General features: G+C 40.7%; 1 protein-coding gene across 9 annotated transcripts in view; it reads right to left on the bottom strand.

The window, feature by feature from the left end:
• Positions 1–21212, bottom strand: part of OSBPL1A (oxysterol binding protein like 1A) — a 229285-nt gene that overhangs the window by 59774 nt on the left and 148299 nt on the right. For all 9 annotated transcript variants that reach the window (XM_044382896.3, XM_044382897.3, XM_048218561.2 and 6 more), the window contains one exon: positions 7315–7471. In XM_044382896.3, coding sequence (XP_044238831.2) covers positions 7315–7471 — 157 coding nt within the window. The remainder of the gene's footprint in view (positions 1–7314; positions 7472–21212) is intronic.

The raw sequence follows: 21212 nt of genomic DNA, 5'->3' as shown, positions 1-21212 counted from the left end.
GAACTCATGAAGCACTTTTCCTTGCAAGGGGCAGGGGCTCACCTCTCTCCAATGAAAAAGACTGAGAACTGTGGCCAACCCAGTAGTACAGAACATTCTTACTACAGGAATTGTTACAGCTAAATATTATTTCCTGCTAAAATGAAATGTGGCTCCTTAGAGAAAAAGCCAACTCTAGATCTGGGGCAGGAAGCATACCAGATAAACCTGAAACATCTCTTTGTATCAGAAAGCAAAGCAGCTTTCAGGGGCAACCGAATTACTGTATTAAAGTTATACCTAAAAAAAAAAAAATTATAACTAACTGGGGTCCTGTCAGAAGGACACAGAGGGGCTCCCTCTGGCCAAAGATGGGAAAAATAACCATAAGAGGTTTATGCAACCCAAACCATATTTTCATGTATCACCTCTGGACGATGTTAGGGAACCAACATATTCTGAAAAGAGATAATGGGAAGTTTTTTCTTTACTAAACGGTTCTACCTAAGTAGAAGGAATGACAGAAATGTAATACGACCATTTTGCAGACCCGAATAAAACAAGGATGTAGATACTGATCAACGGTGGCTGCTAAAATCATTAGGTTCAAGGCTGTTGGACAACTTTATCATGGATGTGTCAGACTGACAATGCCTGACACCCCAGGAAATCAATCTCCATGTTATAAAAAGGAAAACCAGACAGCGTGTGCTCCCAAAGGACATAACAGCAGATACACCTATGAAGTGCTTTGTGCCAAACAACTCAAACCTGGATCTGGCTGAGCCTCTACACCCAACCATCTGTTGATAGGCAATTCAGGAGTAAAAGAATACATTAAGTGACACCATGGGAATGCAACCAGCAATATCCAGATTGTGGGTTACTCTCAGGACAAATGACCAGGTTTCATCCATAAATAACTGGCAAGAAAAAGATGAGGAAGAAGAGAAGAAATCTAGAGATTAAAAGAGACTGAAGAGACATATAAACCAAATGCAGTATTGTAGACCTTCTGGATTTTTATTATTAAGTGACATTTTAGATCTAACGACTAAGTGGCATTTATGAGACAACCAGGAAAAAATGAATACTGTTTGATGATAATTAAAGACACTGGTTTCTTCAGGTATCATAATGGCACTGTGGTTTTAGAAAATAAGAGTCCCAATGTTTTAAAGATTCACATTAAATTAAAGATGAAACTATATTTTGGATTTGATATCATTTTAAAGATAATTTCTTAAATTATAGGAGGTGGGGGGGGTCTGGAGATGAAACAAAGTGGGGCACATGATAGATGCCAAAGATGAATGATGGGTATGAGGGGTTCATTATATGATTCTACTTGTATATGGGTTTGAAAACTCCCATAATAGTTTCTAAAATGGGATTTTGCGCCGGAAAATGTATTCTTTACTCTTCTTCATATCCAAGGCAAACAACACAAATCATTAGCTATTTGTTATTTTGCTCACTCAAGCCTAGCTTTGCAGATTATGGCTGCCCTAGAAAACCACTCTCATCTGCCCACAAAAAATCAATGATCTAGAATAGATTTGAATGAGCCCTTGGAGTTGGGTTAAAGTGTATCTCATTATCATTTGCTTACAGATGCTACAACTGGAAAGATTGTTTTTCCGACAGTGTTTTAAAGAGCCCCAAGCCCAAAAGAGGTGTTTTAGGGGTGGGGGCAAGATAAGGAGGTGGTCCTGTGGACCTCAGCACCTGCTTTTAAAAGAGCAACTCCTCTATCTGCTTTTTAAACTAGGGCTGAAAGAGGTGAATTCTGTGAAAAGAGGTCTCAGCTTTCCTAGAGTAATTTCTGGCAATTTCGGGAAGGTAATTATCACAAATGTAGACCCCTACTGGTCTTTGCCTTTTCCTTTCTAATATATCCCAAGTGACTCCCTGGCCTAACAGTTTGTTAGTTCTAGATAAGCTTTTTGCATTTGAACACTTTTTGTTGGGTGCCTAGCTCCCACCTGCCAAGTTCTTACTGGTCCAGGAATCCCGGAATCTGTTTTGTTGGAAAGGTGGGTGTCACATGTAGTCAGAGTGGCCTGTGGGCATCCAACCTGCCGATCTGTCCCACGGGTCCGCTCTCCGCTGCCGCCCAACCCTGATAGCCAGCTGCAGCTCCAGGACTGCCAGGTCCGCCTCCCACGCACTCAGAGGTACCCTGGCCCAAATTCTGCGTCTCTTAGAGGGTCAAGCATCCTCCTTCTCTACCGCTTCTCCTGGAGCTTCTCACTCTTCTCCGTCTCTAGTGCTCTGCTCTCCCAGGCTGCTGAGACAGGCTTGTGTCCAGATTGCTGAAAAGGGAGGCCCCACAGTAGCTGTGCGCTTTAGCGATACTATCTTTTAAATTTTCTATTTAGAAAAAAAACTACAGCCCTCTACTTTCCAGAGTAAATTAGTACTCTAGGACAAAGAGAAGGCTGAGAGTGTAGATTCACCATGTCATTGGAGCTGCTGGTCCCATCGGCCCACAGGCCCGATCACAGATCTGGGTAGTTCTGGGTAGGCTCTTGCTCATTCTTCCACAATTCTTGGGTCTTTTGAAAATCAGAGGTGTATCTGGACTCCTGCTAATGTGACCCTGATCACTACATGACAATAGGGAGTTACCCCAAACATTTCCTGACAGACAAGAGTATTTTTTTTTCTGTGCAGGGCACCAGAGGACATCTGGGGTGGGAGGTGACTTGTTACTAACTCTGTGCCCTGAACTAATCAAGTCTGAAAGCAGATAATCTGTCCAGTATCTGCAGGGAGATTTCAAAACCAAGATGGTTTTATTCTAGTGATTAGATGTATTCAAAGTTGAATATTTTTTTTTTTAAAGATTTTATTTATTTATTTAACACAGATAGAGACAGCCAGAGAGAGAGGGAACACAGCAGGGGGAGTGGGAGAGGAAGAAGCAGGCTCATAGTGGAGGAGCCTGATGTGGGGCTCGATCCCGTAACGCCGGGATCACGCCCTGAGCCGAAGGCAGACGCTTAACCGTTGTGCCACCCAGGCGCCCCTAAAGTTGAATAATTTTTTTATCACTAACAACATTTCGTTGTCTTAGCTTGCATTCTCAATCTCTTTAAAGGTTTGACTTCAACTTGACAGCATATTCTTTGTTATGACTTCTACACAGAAGACAGCTGTTATCTGGCGACCTAATCATTCAATTCTAAAGCAGTCACGAAGGATAAAGAAATGGTAAATGAAGCGATCATCTGGAGTCCTAATCTGCCATTTCAGCAAAATAAACCTTTGTGATTCGTAGCCACATTTACTAAAGAATAGAGAGAAGGCTTATTCAAGTAAATATATCAATAGAAATACAAGTACATTAACTAGAATCAGATATAAACTTAGTCCCTATCATATTCCTGTTGTAAGAAATTCTTCCCTATTTCAAAACAGCAGATACTTTATATTTCTTTCCAAAAGTTTTTAAGTTTTGCTCTTTCACATTTAAGTGTTTGGTTCATCTAGAATTTCTTAATATTTGTGTATATGAAATAAGGATCTGTTTCCTTTTTGGGTTTTTTGGAGGGTGCCCAGTAAATGACTATCTCAGTACCATGCACCTAACAACCCATTCTTCCCCTCGCTGACCTGCTGTTCCAGCTCTACTACGGACACTAGGTTTCCAGATGGGTGGGTCTTGGGACCTTTTTACTTCCATTCTACAGGTCAGTCTGCCTCCGGGACAATTGTGCACTAAAGATTGACCATCAGTCTTGACATGCGGTAGAACAAATGCCTTCCTTTCCCCCAACCTGGTTCTTGAGCAGTCTCTTGGCTCTTCGAAACCCTATGTGCTTAAATATGTATTTCAGAATCCATGATTCAACTTCCAAGGAATCTGCAGATCAATCTCGCAAAAACATCTTTATGACAATGTATCTGCCTTCTCAGTAAGTTTTAGGTCTTTCAGTAAGATTTAATATTACATTTTTTGCTACAATCTATTCCTAGGTATGAGACTTTTTAATAGATACTCTCAATACCCACCCTCCCAGTTTTAGCTGCAGTGTGTCTGTTGATGGTACACAGAAACGGAAGAAGCTGACTTTGTATAAGAGCAACCCAACTTCCTTACCACCTCTAACAATCTGTCCGTAGATTCTTATGGTTCTGTTTATTTCCAAATCTCCTGGGTATATTAGATCTCTGACTATGGCCTCCAAATAATGCTGAATAACAAAGACGACAGCAGACATCCTTGTCTTATTCCTGATGCTATAATTACGGTGCTTAATATCTCACTAAGTAATTTGTTTCTTGTAACTTTTAACTAGATCAGAGAGGTCCTCTTCTATTTGTGGTTTGCTAAGATATTTATTAATCATGAATGACCTTTTTTTTTTTTTTTAAGATTTTTAGAATTTATTTCTTTTTAAGAGAGAGAGAAAACTAGCAAAGGGAAGGACAGAAAGACAGGGAGAGATCATCTGAAGCAGACTCCATGGTGAGCACAGAGCCCAACACGGGGCTCAATCTCACAACCTATGAGATCATGACCTGAGCCGAAATCAGGAGTCCAACCCTCAACCAACTGAGCCACCCAGGCGCCCCTGCTTTTTATCTATTAGGATGATGGTATGTTTTTCTCCTTTTATTTATTAATGCTATTAATACAGTAAATAACATTTACGGAATCATAACACGGATCCAATGTTTCATACTCTATTCTACATTAGTATCTTTTATGCCACATCCAGAGACAGGATGAAATAAATATCCACATTTTTATCAAATATAACAACTTGGGTCAAACTGCTAACGAGTTAAAAGATTAGAGCTCTGTATACATTTCATAAATTAGTCCAAGAGGAGAGAACCGATCCTATGGAACACAGCCAAGATGACAAGAAGTCCTGTAAATATAAACCTGACTATAGCATGGTGTAGGCTAATTTTCCACAAAGCAACTCAACCCTCCCTGCTGTACTCGCTGTCTCCCTCCCGGCTCCCTCTCACCCTCTCCCCTCCCCCCACCTCACAAATGAGAGACAAGTAAGCACAAGCATGGGAGCGGCAGAGAGAGAGGGACAAGCAGAATCTGCACTGAACACGGAGCTCAACTCGGGGCTCGATTTCACCACCCTGAGATCATGACCTGAGTCCAAATCAAGAATCAGATGCTTAACCGACTGAGCCACCTCACGCCCCTATATCTGCTTTTCTAAAAACATCATCAAAATTACTACTGATTTAAATTATTCTTCATATTATCACAATAACTGCCCATTATGAATGCAGATTACCTATCATGCAATTGAGGGCACAGGCAACAGGGATTTGATAACATTGAATACTCCACTTACTCTCCTATTCTGAAATGAAACTTTTATAAATTATTTATGGCATATGCTCGGTTTATTTGATTAGAAAGAACTTTAGGCAAAATATGGGCTTAAAAAAAAGCCCATTAACAATTAGTTTTTACAAACAGGAAACTGTTATGTTTTCCCCACATACCTGATTGCTGACAATTTCCTAAACTGTCCTCTTTTCTTTTAAATAACTAAAGAACATTTTATCACATTTACAAGCTTAATAAGTTGCAGCTCATTTGTCAGTTTAACTTTTCTGGCGAGGTCACTACCTAGAGCTGCATTCCTTTGTAGTTTTTCTTAGTGACCTGCCCTGATTTCATTTTTTTTTTTTTTTAAAGATTTTATTTATTTATTCGACAGGATAGAGACAGCCAGCGAGAGAGGGAACACAAGCAGGGGGAGTGGGAGAGGAAGAAGCAGGCTCATAGCGGAGGAGCCTGATGTGGGACTCGATCCCGGAACGCCGGGATCACGCCCTGAGCCGAAGGCAGACGCTTAACCGCTGTGCCACCCAGGCGCCCCAGCCCTGATTTCATTTTTGAACAATTTCACCTTAACTTTCTCATCTTACCATTCTGGGTTTGACTAATTAAGATGCAACACAGAATATACAAATATAGCAGAATAAATTTCTGTCAAGTGCACAGTAACTACTGTTATGATGAAAGCACACACACCAGGGCTCCTGGGCCCTGAAAAGCAGTAGAGAAATGCCTCTCCCACCCTAGGCTAGGAAAGCATCTAAGCACAGTGGCTCTTTCTGCTATTTTAACAATTATTTCAGCGATTTGTAGGTTTCTCACATCAAAAGATTTCACCTGTGTTCTCACCAGACCATCAGGACGTATGACTGGGAGGCCTGCCAGGTTTCCTGTTAGGGATTTCATGTCCCACACAGAACTTACTAGCCCTGGATTCCCAAAGGAGCAGACAGAAACTGCGGAAGGCAATCGGGAAGGACACTCACTGCTCACCACGTAATCTGCAACAGTACACTCCGTCGGTAAGTGCGTTTAGAGGACACCCTCTCACCAAACAAAAGAAAACTCTGGTTTTAATTAGTTCGTTACCTGTAACTCGCTGATGTTTTCAAAATAAGCATACACTAAGACCATTTTGTTAGCAAGGGGCAAATACACATAAATCAGAAGTGATATGTACATTTTTTCCTGAAAGAACAATAATTGAGACCAAGTAGGACCAGAACCATGGCACAGAAATGGAGTGAGAGTTACACAACCTACAAGTATTAAACAAAAACGATCTTGTAGAAATTAACTGTTAATAAGTTCTTACCCCCAAGTGCTTTTTAAAATGACACCAGGATCTATCCTTAACCTGTAATTTGATCAAATATTTTACGAATAGCAGCGGGCACTCGTGCCACTGTGTGTGCACACTTGTGCGGAAACCAGGGAGCTCTGGTGTCTGCTGCATCTCAGGAATTTGGGACAATCTCTAGGATGAAATCATCAAGGGAATAAAAAGATACTAATGTCATTAGACAGTATAAAATGGATCTGTTCAAAAAACCCTGGAGCTTAATAAAAGTCTTTGTTTAAATGTAACTAAATTGTATCAACAGGCAGGCAATATTACCATCCACTCTTCATAAAACCAACAAGAAGATCGAATGACCAGAAACTAAAATAGCACAGGGAGGCAGAGTCATAAAAGATGTATGATGAAAAGAGGAGCCTGGCATCAATTGCAATAGGCAGCTCAGAAGAGCTAAACTGTCAACTAAAGGATTTATGTTTCCCGAAACCATGGTTGCTAACCCCAAGTTGTATGCTTTGTTCCTACAAGTACAGATGATGCTCTTCTCTCCAATGCACACAGTACTCAAGCTAAATCCTTTCTCTGAGGTGGTAAGAGCAATATAAACACAGAGTGGGGGAAAAACAAAGAGAAGGCATGCTTTTCTTCACAGACCAGAAGTATTTTATAAGAAAAAGTCAGCAATGGTAACTGTTAAAGGCCATCCTACCTGTGTTTTTTGATGCCATTGGAGAGAGCATCTCCACCACCACAGTCTTTTCCTTCTGACATTCTGTGTTTTCTACTGCTCAAGTGCTCTCCTTCCTCGTCCAAGGAGCACGCCGTCGCGGCTTCCAGTCGACTCAGGGACCGCTCGGACTCGGACTCTGTGGCACAACGGGTTCATAGTCAATGAACTGAACTTGGGTGCGAGGCTGCAGTAACAATGGATCTCTCCCTTAACGCACTGGGCCTTGAAACCTAAGCAGCCTACTTTGTCCTTCAACAATCCATCCGCTAACCACCTCCTCGGGGACTCCAGAAAACCTGCACCCAATAAGGCTAAAGCGGATTTATGAAACAGATACAGGCTCATATAAACTTACAGTTACACAGATTTTACACAAAGATTACTCAATTCTTTAAGAAATCATATTCAGTAGTTCCCCCCCAAATTTCTATTTTTACATTACCTCTCCAAGCATCTTAAGCATAACTTACCAACAAAGCATTCATTTTTTAAAAATTCACATATAAAGAAAAAGCTATAGTGGCTGTACTTGTGGGAAGTTTAAATTACATCTAATACTGTAGACAAAAAAACAAAGGTAATTTTAAAATACTTCGAAAAATACTTCTTCTGATATGACATTATTTAAATCCTCAGGAGCTAAAGCTCAAAGTGTCCATATAAAATCCAATTATCAGGCAGGCATTTTTAGGATAGAAATACCGCGTTCCTAATTGGCTATGTGTTCCGGGTAGAGCCATCTGCCTGTTTGGGAATACTAAGACAACTTATTTTTATACAACACATTATAGTTTTCAGGCCTGATCACATTTTTCATCTCCTTTTAGCACTCCAGGGTGCCCTGGTGACAGCAAGGAGGGACTGTGAGGTCAACAAGTGCGATGATGGTCATGGTTTGTGAGTTCGGTGAACCAGGACTTGAACCCAGGTCTTCTGACTCGTTTAATGCTCTATATATTTCAGCTCAATGCAGCAATCTCCCAAAAACTCCAAATTGTACCTACATTTCTATTAAAATATAAATTCAAGGTAACGTCTAACTCCCCTTCTTAAGCAGAGGCCTATACACTCAACTGTCCTTGGCTCTAGGGAAGCACTCTTACGCACATTCAAGCAAACTTCTTTAAATGAATTTATTGATCATCTGCCGATATTACGGCTCACCTGTTCAGGAAATCAAATTTTTTTAGTGCTTTCTTTTCCCTCTGCAGCATTCTATAACTTAGCCAACATCAAGGAACCTTATTTTTGTCACATTAGGTTGATTACAGATCTTCCTTGACTTACAATGGGGTTACGTCCCAATTAACTCACCATGTCAAAAACGCATTTAATACACCCAACCTACCCAACATCACAGCTTAGCCTAGCCTACCTTAAACGTGCTCAGTCACTTACATTAGCTGACGGTTGGGCAAAATCATCTGACACAAAGCTTATTTTATAATAGAGTGTTGAATATCTCGTGTAATTTATTGAATGCTGTTCTGAAAAACAAAATGGTCATCTGGGTAGAGAACGCTTGCCAGCCGATGGGTTGTTTGCCCTCGTGACTGCGTGGCTGACTGGGAGCCACAGCTCGCTGCCCTTGCCTAGCGCTAGCTCTGGAAAAGATCCAAATGCAAAATTCGAAGTGCAGTTTTTACTGAATGCATATCGTTCTCACATCACCATAAAGTCGGAAGGAAAATCATAAGATGACTCACTGAACGTCAAGGAACACCACACTAACAGCTGCTGGGCAAATACAACTGCAGGTTGGACAACACATCTTGAGCTCTGAACTCTGGACCCTCCGAATGGTGTTACTTGGAGAAAGTCTTTCAATGCCAGTGAAGTTATTTTTACTTTCTGTAAATATAATTTTACTGGAATTTTTAAAAATATACCTTTGTTCAGTCATATACCTTATAACAAAGAAAGACATATTTTAATAAATTTAAAGAGACTTATTATTCATTGCCAATTTTAGCAGGCAGGAACAATCTTTTATTGAAAAAAAAATTAAAGACAACCTGAATAGCCAATAACAAAGGACAGCTGCTCATTAGATGAAATTAGTTAAAATTGCACTTACAAAAACAATACAACAGAAAAATGCTTTTAACAAAAGGCTAAGACAAAAATAATCAGGATACCATTTGCAACTCTAAAATATAGAGCAAAAAAAAAATAAATAACTTTTCTCTTTTTTAAAGAGAGACCAGGCTGGTTGAGAACTACATACAGATGAGAGCAGTAAAATAACAGAAGCCCATGTAGGGCACGGTGAAATAAGGGGACCGGTCAATTTTCTGGGCTAAGGAGATGGGTATCAGGAAAGACGACGTGGGAGAGGTGGTGCCTCAGGTAAATCTTTGCAAAAAGAAGCTGGTGCTCCGGTGGACGGAAGAGCGTCGTTCAGTGGGAGCTGCCGGAGCAAATCCTGTATCAAAGACGACAACTTGAGTCTGGAGTTGGGGGTGGATTTTTCACACCTACATTTTCAAATTTGTTTCATGTGAAAAATACTAAGAATTTGAAGAGTCAAACAAAATCGTTTTGTCCGTATCAGTTCAGTATTATTTAAGATGCATCAGTACTTTATAATTTAGATGTCACGAAAACCAAAAAGCACGGAAGCAAAAAACCTCAGGCATTTGTTAAACGGCACTATTCACAGGACAGTGCGTTTGCTATTTAAGAGCTACAAATCATAAGACATATGTTCACCTAAAAAGAATATTAACAAAAAGCAGATATACAGTAAACACCAAACAAGAGGTAAGGCATTTAAGAGCTTCTATGAAGCAAAGAGACTTTTTCCAAAATAAGACCTGAACTTAGTGAACGTAAGCTGAAGACCTACTACCTTCTCATCCATACTACCGAACGCCTAGCTCACCCCAGAGACACACCATCGGATGGCAGGACAGACCCTGGTCCTCCGTGGCTAGTGGTACGACTTGACTCCCTCTCTGCCCCTCCTAGTCTGCCTCTACCCCACCCCCTTTCTCCTAATTCTTCTATCTCTTCCCTCCTCCAATCCTTCTTCCCAACCACCTTCCCTCTCTAATACAGTCTATCCCCACCTTTCCCCTGGAGGGCTCTAACAAAGGTCACCAATCACCTGAACACTGCGAAGTCCAATGGCCATTTTTCAATTCTTAAAGAATTACTGACTCATCCACAGTATCTGACATCGCCTCATTCATTCCTCCCCTCCCCTTACCAAGTGCAGGCACCCTGACGTCAAAGAACAGTAAGATCTGGTCCCCGCCCAGGGTCTAGCAGAGGTGGACTGTTTTGTGAACACTTGAGTTCACTAAATTTTCCTAGGTATAACAGAAGTCTGAATGGGGACAGTAGGCCACATAGGAGGGATCAGCCGTTTTACAGAGCGAAGGACAAGGTGTCTAGAAAGGACTGTATCTGATGATTGAGCTGTTATGTGACAAAAATAAGAGTGGGGGCTGGGTAGAGAGTTACAACAGAGGACTTGTTTTTTCTGTTCAGCAGGACCCAACAGAGACAGGAATGAGGTCCTTGGGAAGATGGGAGCGGAAGACACAACAGGAGTGGTAGTAGGAGTGAGTGCATGGAGATCAATCTGTGAGTCGCTTGTGAAGCTATTTAAGATAAATAAAAAGCAAGGCAGGCAGTGGGACAACGAGAATATAAAATAAAGCAAGGAAGGAGGCAGCATCCAATGCGTGCCGGGAGGTTCTGGTGTCAATCACAGACTTGTCTCTGAGCATTCCAGCTTCAAACGTAGAGCAAGAAACATGATCAACAACATGATTTCCGGTGCTCTTGAGATAAAAACGAGCTGCTTACGAACGAAAGCTCATTACTTCTAATACTATCAACAGAGGACTGCCTACTATACACAGTGTGAAAAAGTTTGGACTGACTTTATTGGCAAAAGGAGGCCATTCTCAGTACACTCTGCCTTCACAGCATCAGCCACGCCAATCTGTCTTCAGTAGAGCCTCACTGCATATGGGGACCCACAGTTCTAGATATGTTTAAATTCAAACATGTGTAGCTAAATACCTAAAAGGTCACGGCCACTGTGGAGGTTTACCGAGCAAGGTAAAGCCTGCCTCTAGAAGTAATTTTCAAATCTCTCTGTACTAATATATCCGTGAGGGATCTAAGCACTTCTGAGATCTTAAATCTCAATTTTAAAACTTCAGGTTTTTCGGTTTTGCCCAGACGTATAAATATCAAATAAACCAGACCTTATCTATCATCCAGTGTTAAGCGTCAATATAGTAATGTCTTGGTGGAAAGCATAAAGCACTTGGAGAGAGTGCTTAGTGCCTGCACTGTGGTGGTTACAGAGCTCTCTTCTAATAGTGGAAGGCCGCGATGCTCGTGCTTTAAAAAGAAACACACAGGCGGGAGGCAGGGAGGCAGTCTTTACTGCGTGCGGAGTCGGGAGTTTCAGTTTCAGTCTGGGATGATGAAAGAATTCTGGAGATGGGGGGCGGTCACGGTTGCACAACAATGTGAATGTACTTAATGCCACTGAACTGTGTACTTACAAATGGCAAGTTTGATGTTATGTATACACTGCCACAATAAAAACAAAATGAAACAAAACCCAAACACACACACAAAAACCTGTCAAGCCAAAGATCTATCCTGCTGGATGCGTGGACTCTATTCTAAGGTCCTGTCATCTCTCACCTCAATGCCACTGAGAAACAGAACCACACAGAAGCAGGACAGGTTGATTTTTCTACAGACCTATTTCCAAACACAGCAAAAGAGACGTATGTGTGTGATACACACAGCTGGAATTCAGGCAGAGTTAGCCCTTCACCATTCTATTTCCCGTGGCATTTTCCCTTACAAACATACGTGTTTCTATAATAAGTAAAGCAGCACCAAATTTTCAGGATACTTCATCACCCTCTGGGAAACTGGGTAAGGGAATTTATGAAGCTGCCCCATGTTACTTATTGAACTTCTGATGGGCAACTAGGGAAATTGGTATAGCGCCAAGTAATGATGAGAAAAGGAAAACCTCATGTGGCCTTATTTGTGGCTCTTTGTTTATTCCCCACCTCGTCACAAAAGGACGGTGGTTTATTGATAATTACATTTTATACAAAAAATGTCAGAATAATACTTTGAAGAACAAAGACCATATTTTGTAAGAGAAATTCCTTAGCCTACAAACATTTAAAAGTAGAAACTGCCTGATTATTTTCTCAAGGAAAACAGCAATATTAATAGAAAGTCTGTTTTAATGTGGCAAATCTCCAAAGGCCTAGATCTTGAAAGTTCTGTCCACATTAGGACTCAGAATTATTTTGAACACAATCTCCTTTCACTTTACAATCTCTTCTCTCTCATCCAAATAGCCTGGAAACCAATGGCTGTGACTGGGTTGACATGACTTTTAAAAATTCCTCTTCACATTTTATACATTAAATATGTACAGCTTTTTGTATGTCAATCATACAAATACTCAATAAAGTAGTTTTTAAAAAACTTCAGAATTAAGAGGATCATTAACTCTACTTTTTTGAGTTTTTCCTCCTATTAGAAGGCTGAAAGAAGAGGTCATGAAGTTTACAATGTAAACATGCCAACAATTCTTATGTTATCCTGATCAACTTTTTTTTATATGACCTTTGAAAACAAGCTTGAGAACAAATAGTACAAAGGAGCAAGATGTGGAAGAACTGTGGATAAGGTCCAAATAACCTTTCCCCTGTTACTTAAGGTAACAGGAAATGGTTGGGAGATACACACATTCAATTTAATACTTTTATTGTTGGCTTCCCACATACTAGGCATATTCTAAAAATGTCCAAAGTAACCCAAGGTAACCCAAGCTTAAAATATCCATGCCAAATTTTAACTTCACTTTAAGGTACGACTGTGTAAACTCAAATAACATAGTAAATATAAAGAACACAAAGAAAATAAATAAAACCAACCACATTTTAAAAAATTATAAACTGAAAGTCAGAATGAGTCCAGAAGGGGCTGCCAAGAGGCTACTACAATAATTTACTAAGGAAGTGACAAAAGCTTGAAACAGAACCTTGGCAGCAAGCTTCAAGAGCAAGAGACATTCTAGACATAGCCTCCCTGAATGATGTCCAAGGTCAAAATCAGTCAAATGGTATAGTGTTGCTTATGACAGAGTTTCTTAAAAGTACTGGCTTGTCCCCAAGCAACTAAATCTGTTTTCCACAACTTGCAAAATCCGCACACATAATTGAAGATGAAGAATTCCACAAACCGCAGTGTGTGAACTGCTGGGAATCTTATGTGTATCTACTCTGGATGATTAAATTCATAGCTTCCCAGTTCGTCTTGCAGACATCCCTGAAATTATTTTTGAGAAGGCCACATATGCATTCACTCTGACAAAGAAAATAATTCTAGAACTAAGGCTCATTATAAATAATCCATACTTATAAAACAAAATATTTTCTTGTTACTTCAACTTAATACATCACTGTTTGCCAAGTATCTACCACACACCAGATCAAGAGCTAGCTGCTCAGTTAGTGCAGGAAGATTAAGGAGACAAGGCTGGTTCCCTCCAGGTAGTCAAAGTCCAATAAGTAAGCCACATAAGACACATAAGTAAACATCTGCTTATACAGAGCGTTTGTGGCAACAGTTGAAGAAGTCACTTGTGAGGAAACCAGGTACATTTCCAAGCAGAGACGACATTTGAGCTGCAATGATGAAGACCAGTTTAAGGCAGAAAAAGAGAGTACTAGGTATGAAGGGAACAGCAAACAGCCCTCAAGCCTGAAAGAACAAGTGTGTGTCCAAGAATATCCGGCAGAGCTAGAGAGGAGGGTGGCCGGAGGGAAAAAATGTGATCATCAGCGCTGAAGCTTTAAAGTGAATCAGCTCACAGAGTTTGACTTAACCTGTAGTAATCAGCATGTTTTTCTAGGGTGTGAAGAGATCAGTGTTAGACTCTACTGTCAAAGTCCAGAGATAGCTCTGATCTATCGGCGTACCCTGGCCACTCTTACCACAAACTTGGTGGCTTAAAACAACAAAAATTTAGTCCTTCATAATTCTGGAGACCAGAAATTCAAACTCACCTTCACTGGACCAAAGGAACAGTGTTGGTAGGACCACCGTCCATCTGGGGGCACAAGGGAGAACACATTTCTTGTGTCTTCCAGCTCTGGGGGCTGCCTGCATTCCTGGGCCTGTGGCCACACAACTCTATGACCGAAGTATCCTACCGACATTCAGGTCCCACCCAGACAGATCATCTATGATCATCTCCTCATCTCAAAATCCTTAATCGCTTCGGCCAAGATCTTTTTTCCAAAAAAAAAAAAAAAAGGTTACAGGTTCCAAGGATTAGAAGGTGAACCTTCCTTTGGGGGGTCATTTTTCAGCCTCCCACAGCTGACAACATGCCACCTGAGGGACAGCTGGCAGGGATAAAGACTAGAAGCAGCCAAACCTGTTAGACGAGTACTATCCTGGTCTCCGGGGCCCAAGCGAGGGGGAGGTGAACTGTAAGGAAAGGCTGGGGGAGGGGCAAGCCAACGGGAAGAAGATGACTTCCACATTTGTAGTTTTCACAGTGGGATGCTGCCGCTGCTTGCAAAAACGAGGAATGTGGAAGGGGGCAGAACATGGCGCCAAAAGAGATGGGAATCCTAAATATATCATTATCCTCTACGACCAACTAGTCTTCAAGTGCAGTCATTTTGGCCTCAAAAATATATTCCAAAATTTCATTCGCTCAAGTATTTGAACTCCTAATGCACGCCAGCCTCGATGCTAGCTGCCAGGGATGCAGAGTTCCTCATAGAATGTACTATCTGGTGGACAGGCAGGGCTGACAAAAACCAAATAATTGTACAGACTTTCAACTATGGGAAAATGGTGCAGGCAGCCTGCAAGTGGGGATGTGACCAAGTCAACAAAGTCCACCGGGCTTCCTTGAGGAAGTCCCTGACCCCTGAGCAAAGGTCAGAAGGATATGTGTTCACTAAAGCAATAAAGGGAGAGAACTGAAACTTTCCATTCTCACTTAAATTGTTTTTATTCAAAATTGTCATCTCTCATCTAGGACACTAGAATCCTGAGTCAATCTTTACTCCTACAACACAAATACTCTACTAGAATGTGAACTCCTGAGTGGGAACCACGTCTTTTCTTTGAATTCCCAATTCTTAGTACAACGTGATCATAAGACTTCTACAACGTCGACTTAAAAAAAATATATGAATCTTTATAAAACACTAATCCGATGCCCCTCTAATAATTATGTCTGTTGGCTTCCCAACCCTATATACTAAAATTCAAATTCTTCAGCACAAACTTATCATAAGACTCATTATCACCCGGTCCTAAATCACCTTCCTGGCTTCATCTCATCACTACTTCTCACCTCTCTAAACACTCACCTCTGCTTTGGCCACAGCACATTTCATGAGGTTTCCGAAAACTATTTATCTTTGCATGTGTTGTCTTCTTACACAAAGAATATTCTACCCCGTCATATCTGTATGGAGAATCCTTATTGACTCTTTAAAACACTCCTCAAATGTGATGCTTTGTCTAACTTTGTCAAGCAGTTAGCAGCCTCTCTGAATTACTGTAACCCTTCTGACATACCATTTGGTAGTACTCATTAACTTCTTCAACCGATCTATATCGAGCACCCCTTTCTTTGTTTAGCACTATCTTGGAGGCTGGGAATATAACAGTGAACTAAACAAAATCCTGCCCTCACTGAAGAGCCTACATTTTAATTGTAGGAGATCAACAAACAAATGAATATTATGTGAAAGGTGCTGTTTTGTTTTGTTTTTTTTTTAAGGGCAAAAAAGGGGAGGGGATAAAAACTGATATAGTGAAGGTCTTTCCAAGCAGAAGAATGAAGTGAGGGAGCAAGTACTGTAGATATCTGGGATAAGAGAGTTCCAAGCAGAGGAAATAATGAAAAGCAAAGGTCTAACCAGTACAAAAAGACTAGAGATCATACCATGCATATTTTCAGACCACAACGCTATGAAACTTGAAGTTAATCATAAGAAAAAATTTGGAAAGACCACAAATACAGGGAGGTTAAAGAACATCCTACTACGTAATGGAATGGGTTAACCAGGAAATTAAAAAGAGAAATTTAAAAAATACACTGAAGCAAATCAAATGAAAATGAAAGCATGACAGTCCAAACAAAACCTTTGGGACACAGCAAAGGCAGTCACAAGAGGGAAGTACATAGCAATACAGGCCTTCCTCAAGAAGCAAAAAAAATCTCAAATACATAGCCTAACCTTACACCTAAAGGAGCTGGAAAAATAACAGCAAATAAAGCCTAAAACCAGCAGAAGAAGGGAAATAATTAAGATGAGAGCAGAAATAAGTGCTATAGAAAAAAACAAACAAACAAAAACCAACCAGAACAGATCAATGAAACTAGGAGCTGGTTCTTTGAAAGAATTAACAAAATTGATAAACCCCTAGCCAGACTTACCAAAAAGAAAAGAGAAAGGACCCAAAAAAATAAAATCACAAAATGAAAGGGGAGAAATCACAACCAACACTGCAGAAATATAAACAATTATGAGAGAAAATTATGAACAATTATATGCCAACAAATTGGGCTATCTGGAAGAAACGGGTAAGTTCCTAGAAACATATAAACTACCAAAACTGAAACAGGAAGAAACAGAAAATTTGGACAGACCCATAACCAGCAAAGAAATTAAACCAGTTATTAAAAATCTCTCAAAAAACAAGAGTCCAGGGCCAGAGAGCTTCCCAGGGGAACTCTACTGAACATTTAAAGAAGAATTAAAATACCTATTCTTCTGAAACTGTTCCAAAAAATAGAAATGGAAGGATAACTTCTAAACTCACTCTATGAGGCCAGCATTACCTTGACCCCAAAACCAGACAAAGACCCCACTAAAAAGGAGAATTACAGACCAGTATCCCCGATAAACATGGATGCAAAAATTCTCAACAAGATCCTAGCTAATCAAATCCAACAGTCCATTAAAAGGATTATTCGCCATGATCAAGTGGGATTTATTCCTGGGCTTCAGGGGTGGTTCAATATCCGCAAAACAACAAACATGATGCGTCAAATTAATAAAAGAAAGGCTAAGAACCCCATGAGAGGATCCTCTCAATAGATGCAGAAAAAGCATGTGACAAAATACAGCATCCTTTCTTGATAAAAACCCTCAAGAAAGTAGGGATAGAAGGAACATACCTCAACATCATGAAGGCCACATATGACCCACAGCTATTATCATCCTCAATGGGGGAAAAATTGAGAGCTTTTCCTCTACGGTCACAAACATGACACAGGTGTCCACTCTCACCACTGTTGTTCAACATAGTACCGAAAGTCCTAGCCTCAATCAGACAACAAAAAAATAAAAGCCACCCAAATTGACAAGGAAGAAGTCGAACTTTCATTATTCATAGATGACACAATACTCTGTGAAGAAAACCCAAAAGACCACCAAAAAATTGGTAGAACTGATTCATGAATTCATGAAGTCGCAGGATATAAAATCAATGTACAGAGATCTGTTGCATTTCTCTACACCAATAATGAAGCAGCAGAAAGAGAAATCAAGAAATTGATCCCATTTACAAGTGCACCTAAAACCATAAGACAAACAAAGAGGTAAAAGATCTGTATGCTGAAAACTACAGAGCACTTATGAAAGAAACTGAGGAACACCCAAAGAAATGGGAAAACATTCCATGCCCATGGACTGGAAGAATATTGTTAAAATGTCTACGCTACCCAAAGCAATCTACACAGTCAATGCAATCCCTATCAAAATACTATCAACATTTTTCACAGAGCTGGAACAAACAATCCTAAAATTTATAAGGAACCAGAAAAGACCCCGAATAGTCAAAGTTGCAAAAGAAAACTAAAACTGGAGGAATCACTATTTCAGACTTCAAGCTGTATTACAAAGCTATAATCATCAAGACAGTATGGTACTGGCACAAAAACAGACAACAGATCAATGGGACAGAATAGAGAATCCAGAAATGCACCCACAACTATGTGATCAACTCATCTTCGACAAAGCAGGAAAGAATGGTACCCAATGGAAAAAAGATGGTCTCTTCAACAAATGGTGTTGGGAAAACTGGACAGCAGCATGCAGAAGGATGAAACTGGACCACTTTCTTACACCATACACAAAATAAATTCCAAATGGACAAAAGACCTAAATGTGAGACAGCAAACTAACAAAATCCTAGAGGAGAAAACAGGCATCAACCTCTTTGACCTAGGCCACAGCAACTTATTACAAGAAATGTCTCTGGAGGCAAGAGAAACAAAAGCAAAAATGAACTATTGGGACCTCATCAAAATAAAAAGCTTCTGCACAGTGAAGGAAACAATCAACAAAACTAAGAGGCAACCAACGGAATGGGAGAAGATATCTGCAAATGACATATCAGATAAAGGGTTAGTATCCAGAATCTATGAAGAACTTATTAAACTCAACACCCCAGAAATAAATAATCCAGTTGAGAAATGGGCAGAATACATGAATAGACCCTTTTCCAAAGACATACATGAGAAACTATGGACTCTGAGAAACAAACTGAGGGCTTCAGAGGGGAGGGGGGTGGGGGAATGGAATAGGCTGGTGATGGGTAGTAAGGAGGGCACGTATTGCATGATGCACTGCGTGTTATATGCAACTAATGAATCATCGAACTTTACATCAAAAACCAGGGATGTACTGTATGGTGACTAACATAATATAATAAAATATAAAAATAAATAAATAAATAAATAAATAAATAAATAAATAAATAAAATAAAGACATACAAATGGCTATCAGCCACATGAAAATATGTTCAACATCTCTCGGCATCAGGGAAATACAAATCAAAACCACAACAAGATATCATCTCACACTGGTCAGAATGGCTAAAATTAACAACTCAGGAAACGATAAACGTTGGCATGGATGTGGAGAAAGGGGAACCCGCTTACGCTGTTGGTGGCAATGCAAACCGGTGCAGCCACTCTGGAAAACTGTATGGAGGTTCCTCAAAAAGCTAAAAGTGAGGCTACCCTATGACCCAGCAATTGCACTATTAGGTATTTATCCAAAGGATATAAAGTGTGTTTTAAAGGGGCACATGAACCCCAATGTTTATAGCAGCAATGTCCACAATAGCCAAACTATAGAAAGAGCCCAGATGTCCATCACCAGATGAATGGATAAAGAAAATGTGACACACACACACACACACACACAGTGGAATATTACTTAGCCATAGAAAGAATGAAATCTTGCCATTTGCAACGATGTAGATGGAACTAGAAGGTATTATGCTAAGTGAAATAAGTCAAAGAAAGACAAATATCATATGATTTCACTCGTGGATTTAAGAAACAAAGCAGATGAACAAAGGGGTAAGAGAAGGAAAAAAAATAAGATAAAAACACAGAGGGAGGGGCGCCTGGGTAGCACAGTCGTTAAAGCGTCTGCCTTTGGGTCAGGGCATGATCCTGGCGTTCCGGGATCGAGTCCCACATCGGGCTCCTCCACTGGGAGCCTGCTTCTTCCTCTCCCACTCCCCCTGCTGTGTTCCCTCTCTCACTGGCTGTCTCTGTCAAATAAATAAATAAAATCTTTAAAAAAAAAAAAAAACACAAAGGGAGGCAAACCGTAAGAGACTCTTAACTATAGAGAACAAACTGAGGGTTGCTGGAGGGGAGGTGGGTGAATGGGCTGGCTGGGCGATGGGCATTAAGGAGGACACTTGTTGTGATGAGCACTGGGTGTTGTATGTAAGTGAAAATCACTAAATTCTATTCCTGAAACCAATACTACACTATATGTTAACTAACTTGAATCTGAAAAAGAAAAGGTCTGAGGGGGAACATGATCGGCAAGTTGAAGAACCAGCACTGAGGTCAGAGGGACAGAAGTGAGGACAACAGAGGCGGACTTCAGAATGGTGGCAGAGGGCCAGATTGTGTAGGGCTTTGGCTTTTATTCCAGCCAAGAAGCAAAGCCATTGGAGGGTTCTGTGCAGAGAACTGGTGTGAACGGATTCATGTTTCAGAATGATCGCTGTGAATGTTGGGTTTAGAACACTTCTGGAGATAAGGCTGCAGGCAGAGAGATCGGTCAGAAAACCACACTGACAACCCGGGCAAGAGATGGCGGGGGCGCAGGTCTGGGTAATAAGAGTCTAATATGGCAAGCGGCCAGATTTTTTTTTTTTTTTAAAGGGAGAGCACAAGCTGGGAGGGGAGCAGGAGAGGGGGAGGGAGAGAAAGAAACACAAGCAGGTTCCACGCTCAGTGCAGAGCCCAATGCAGGGCTTGATCCCACAACCCTGAGATCATACCTGAGTCAAAAGCAAGAGTTGGACGCTTAACCAACTGCACCACCCAGGTACCCCCCGATGCATTTTGAAGGTACATCTAATAGAATTTGTTGATGGACTGAAGGTAGATGAGAGGCACAAAAAACCGTCTGTGATGGAGAAGTCAAAGGTCCCCAGCCTTGGCCAAAGCCCCTGGAAAGACAGATCTTCCATCTACCAAAATGCAGAAGACCGCAAAAAGGGCAGGCTTTGAGTAGAAAGCAGGAGTTCTCTTCAGGACATTTTAAGACATGTAGAAGCTATCTTAGACATGAAAGTGAATATGCCAAGTAGATAGCTAGACATGAGTCTGAAATTCAGGGGGAAGACAAAGGCTGGAGATACAAAATTACAGATTTATCAGAATACAGACAATATTTAAAGGCACAGGACCACCATGGGGCCACTTAAGGCAATGTTGCTCAAGCTTTAATGTCCGTATGAATCACCTACAGATTCGGAAAAAATGCAGATTTCTCTTCACGCAGTCTGAACTGAGGCGTTA

Source organism: Ursus arctos, unplaced genomic scaffold, assembly GCF_023065955.2.
Source record: "Ursus arctos isolate Adak ecotype North America unplaced genomic scaffold, UrsArc2.0 scaffold_17, whole genome shotgun sequence".
In the NCBI taxonomy this organism is placed as follows: domain Eukaryota; kingdom Metazoa; phylum Chordata; class Mammalia; order Carnivora; family Ursidae; genus Ursus; species Ursus arctos.
The sequence above is the reverse complement of the archived record's forward strand: the minus strand, read 5'-3'. Positions and strand labels throughout refer to the sequence as shown.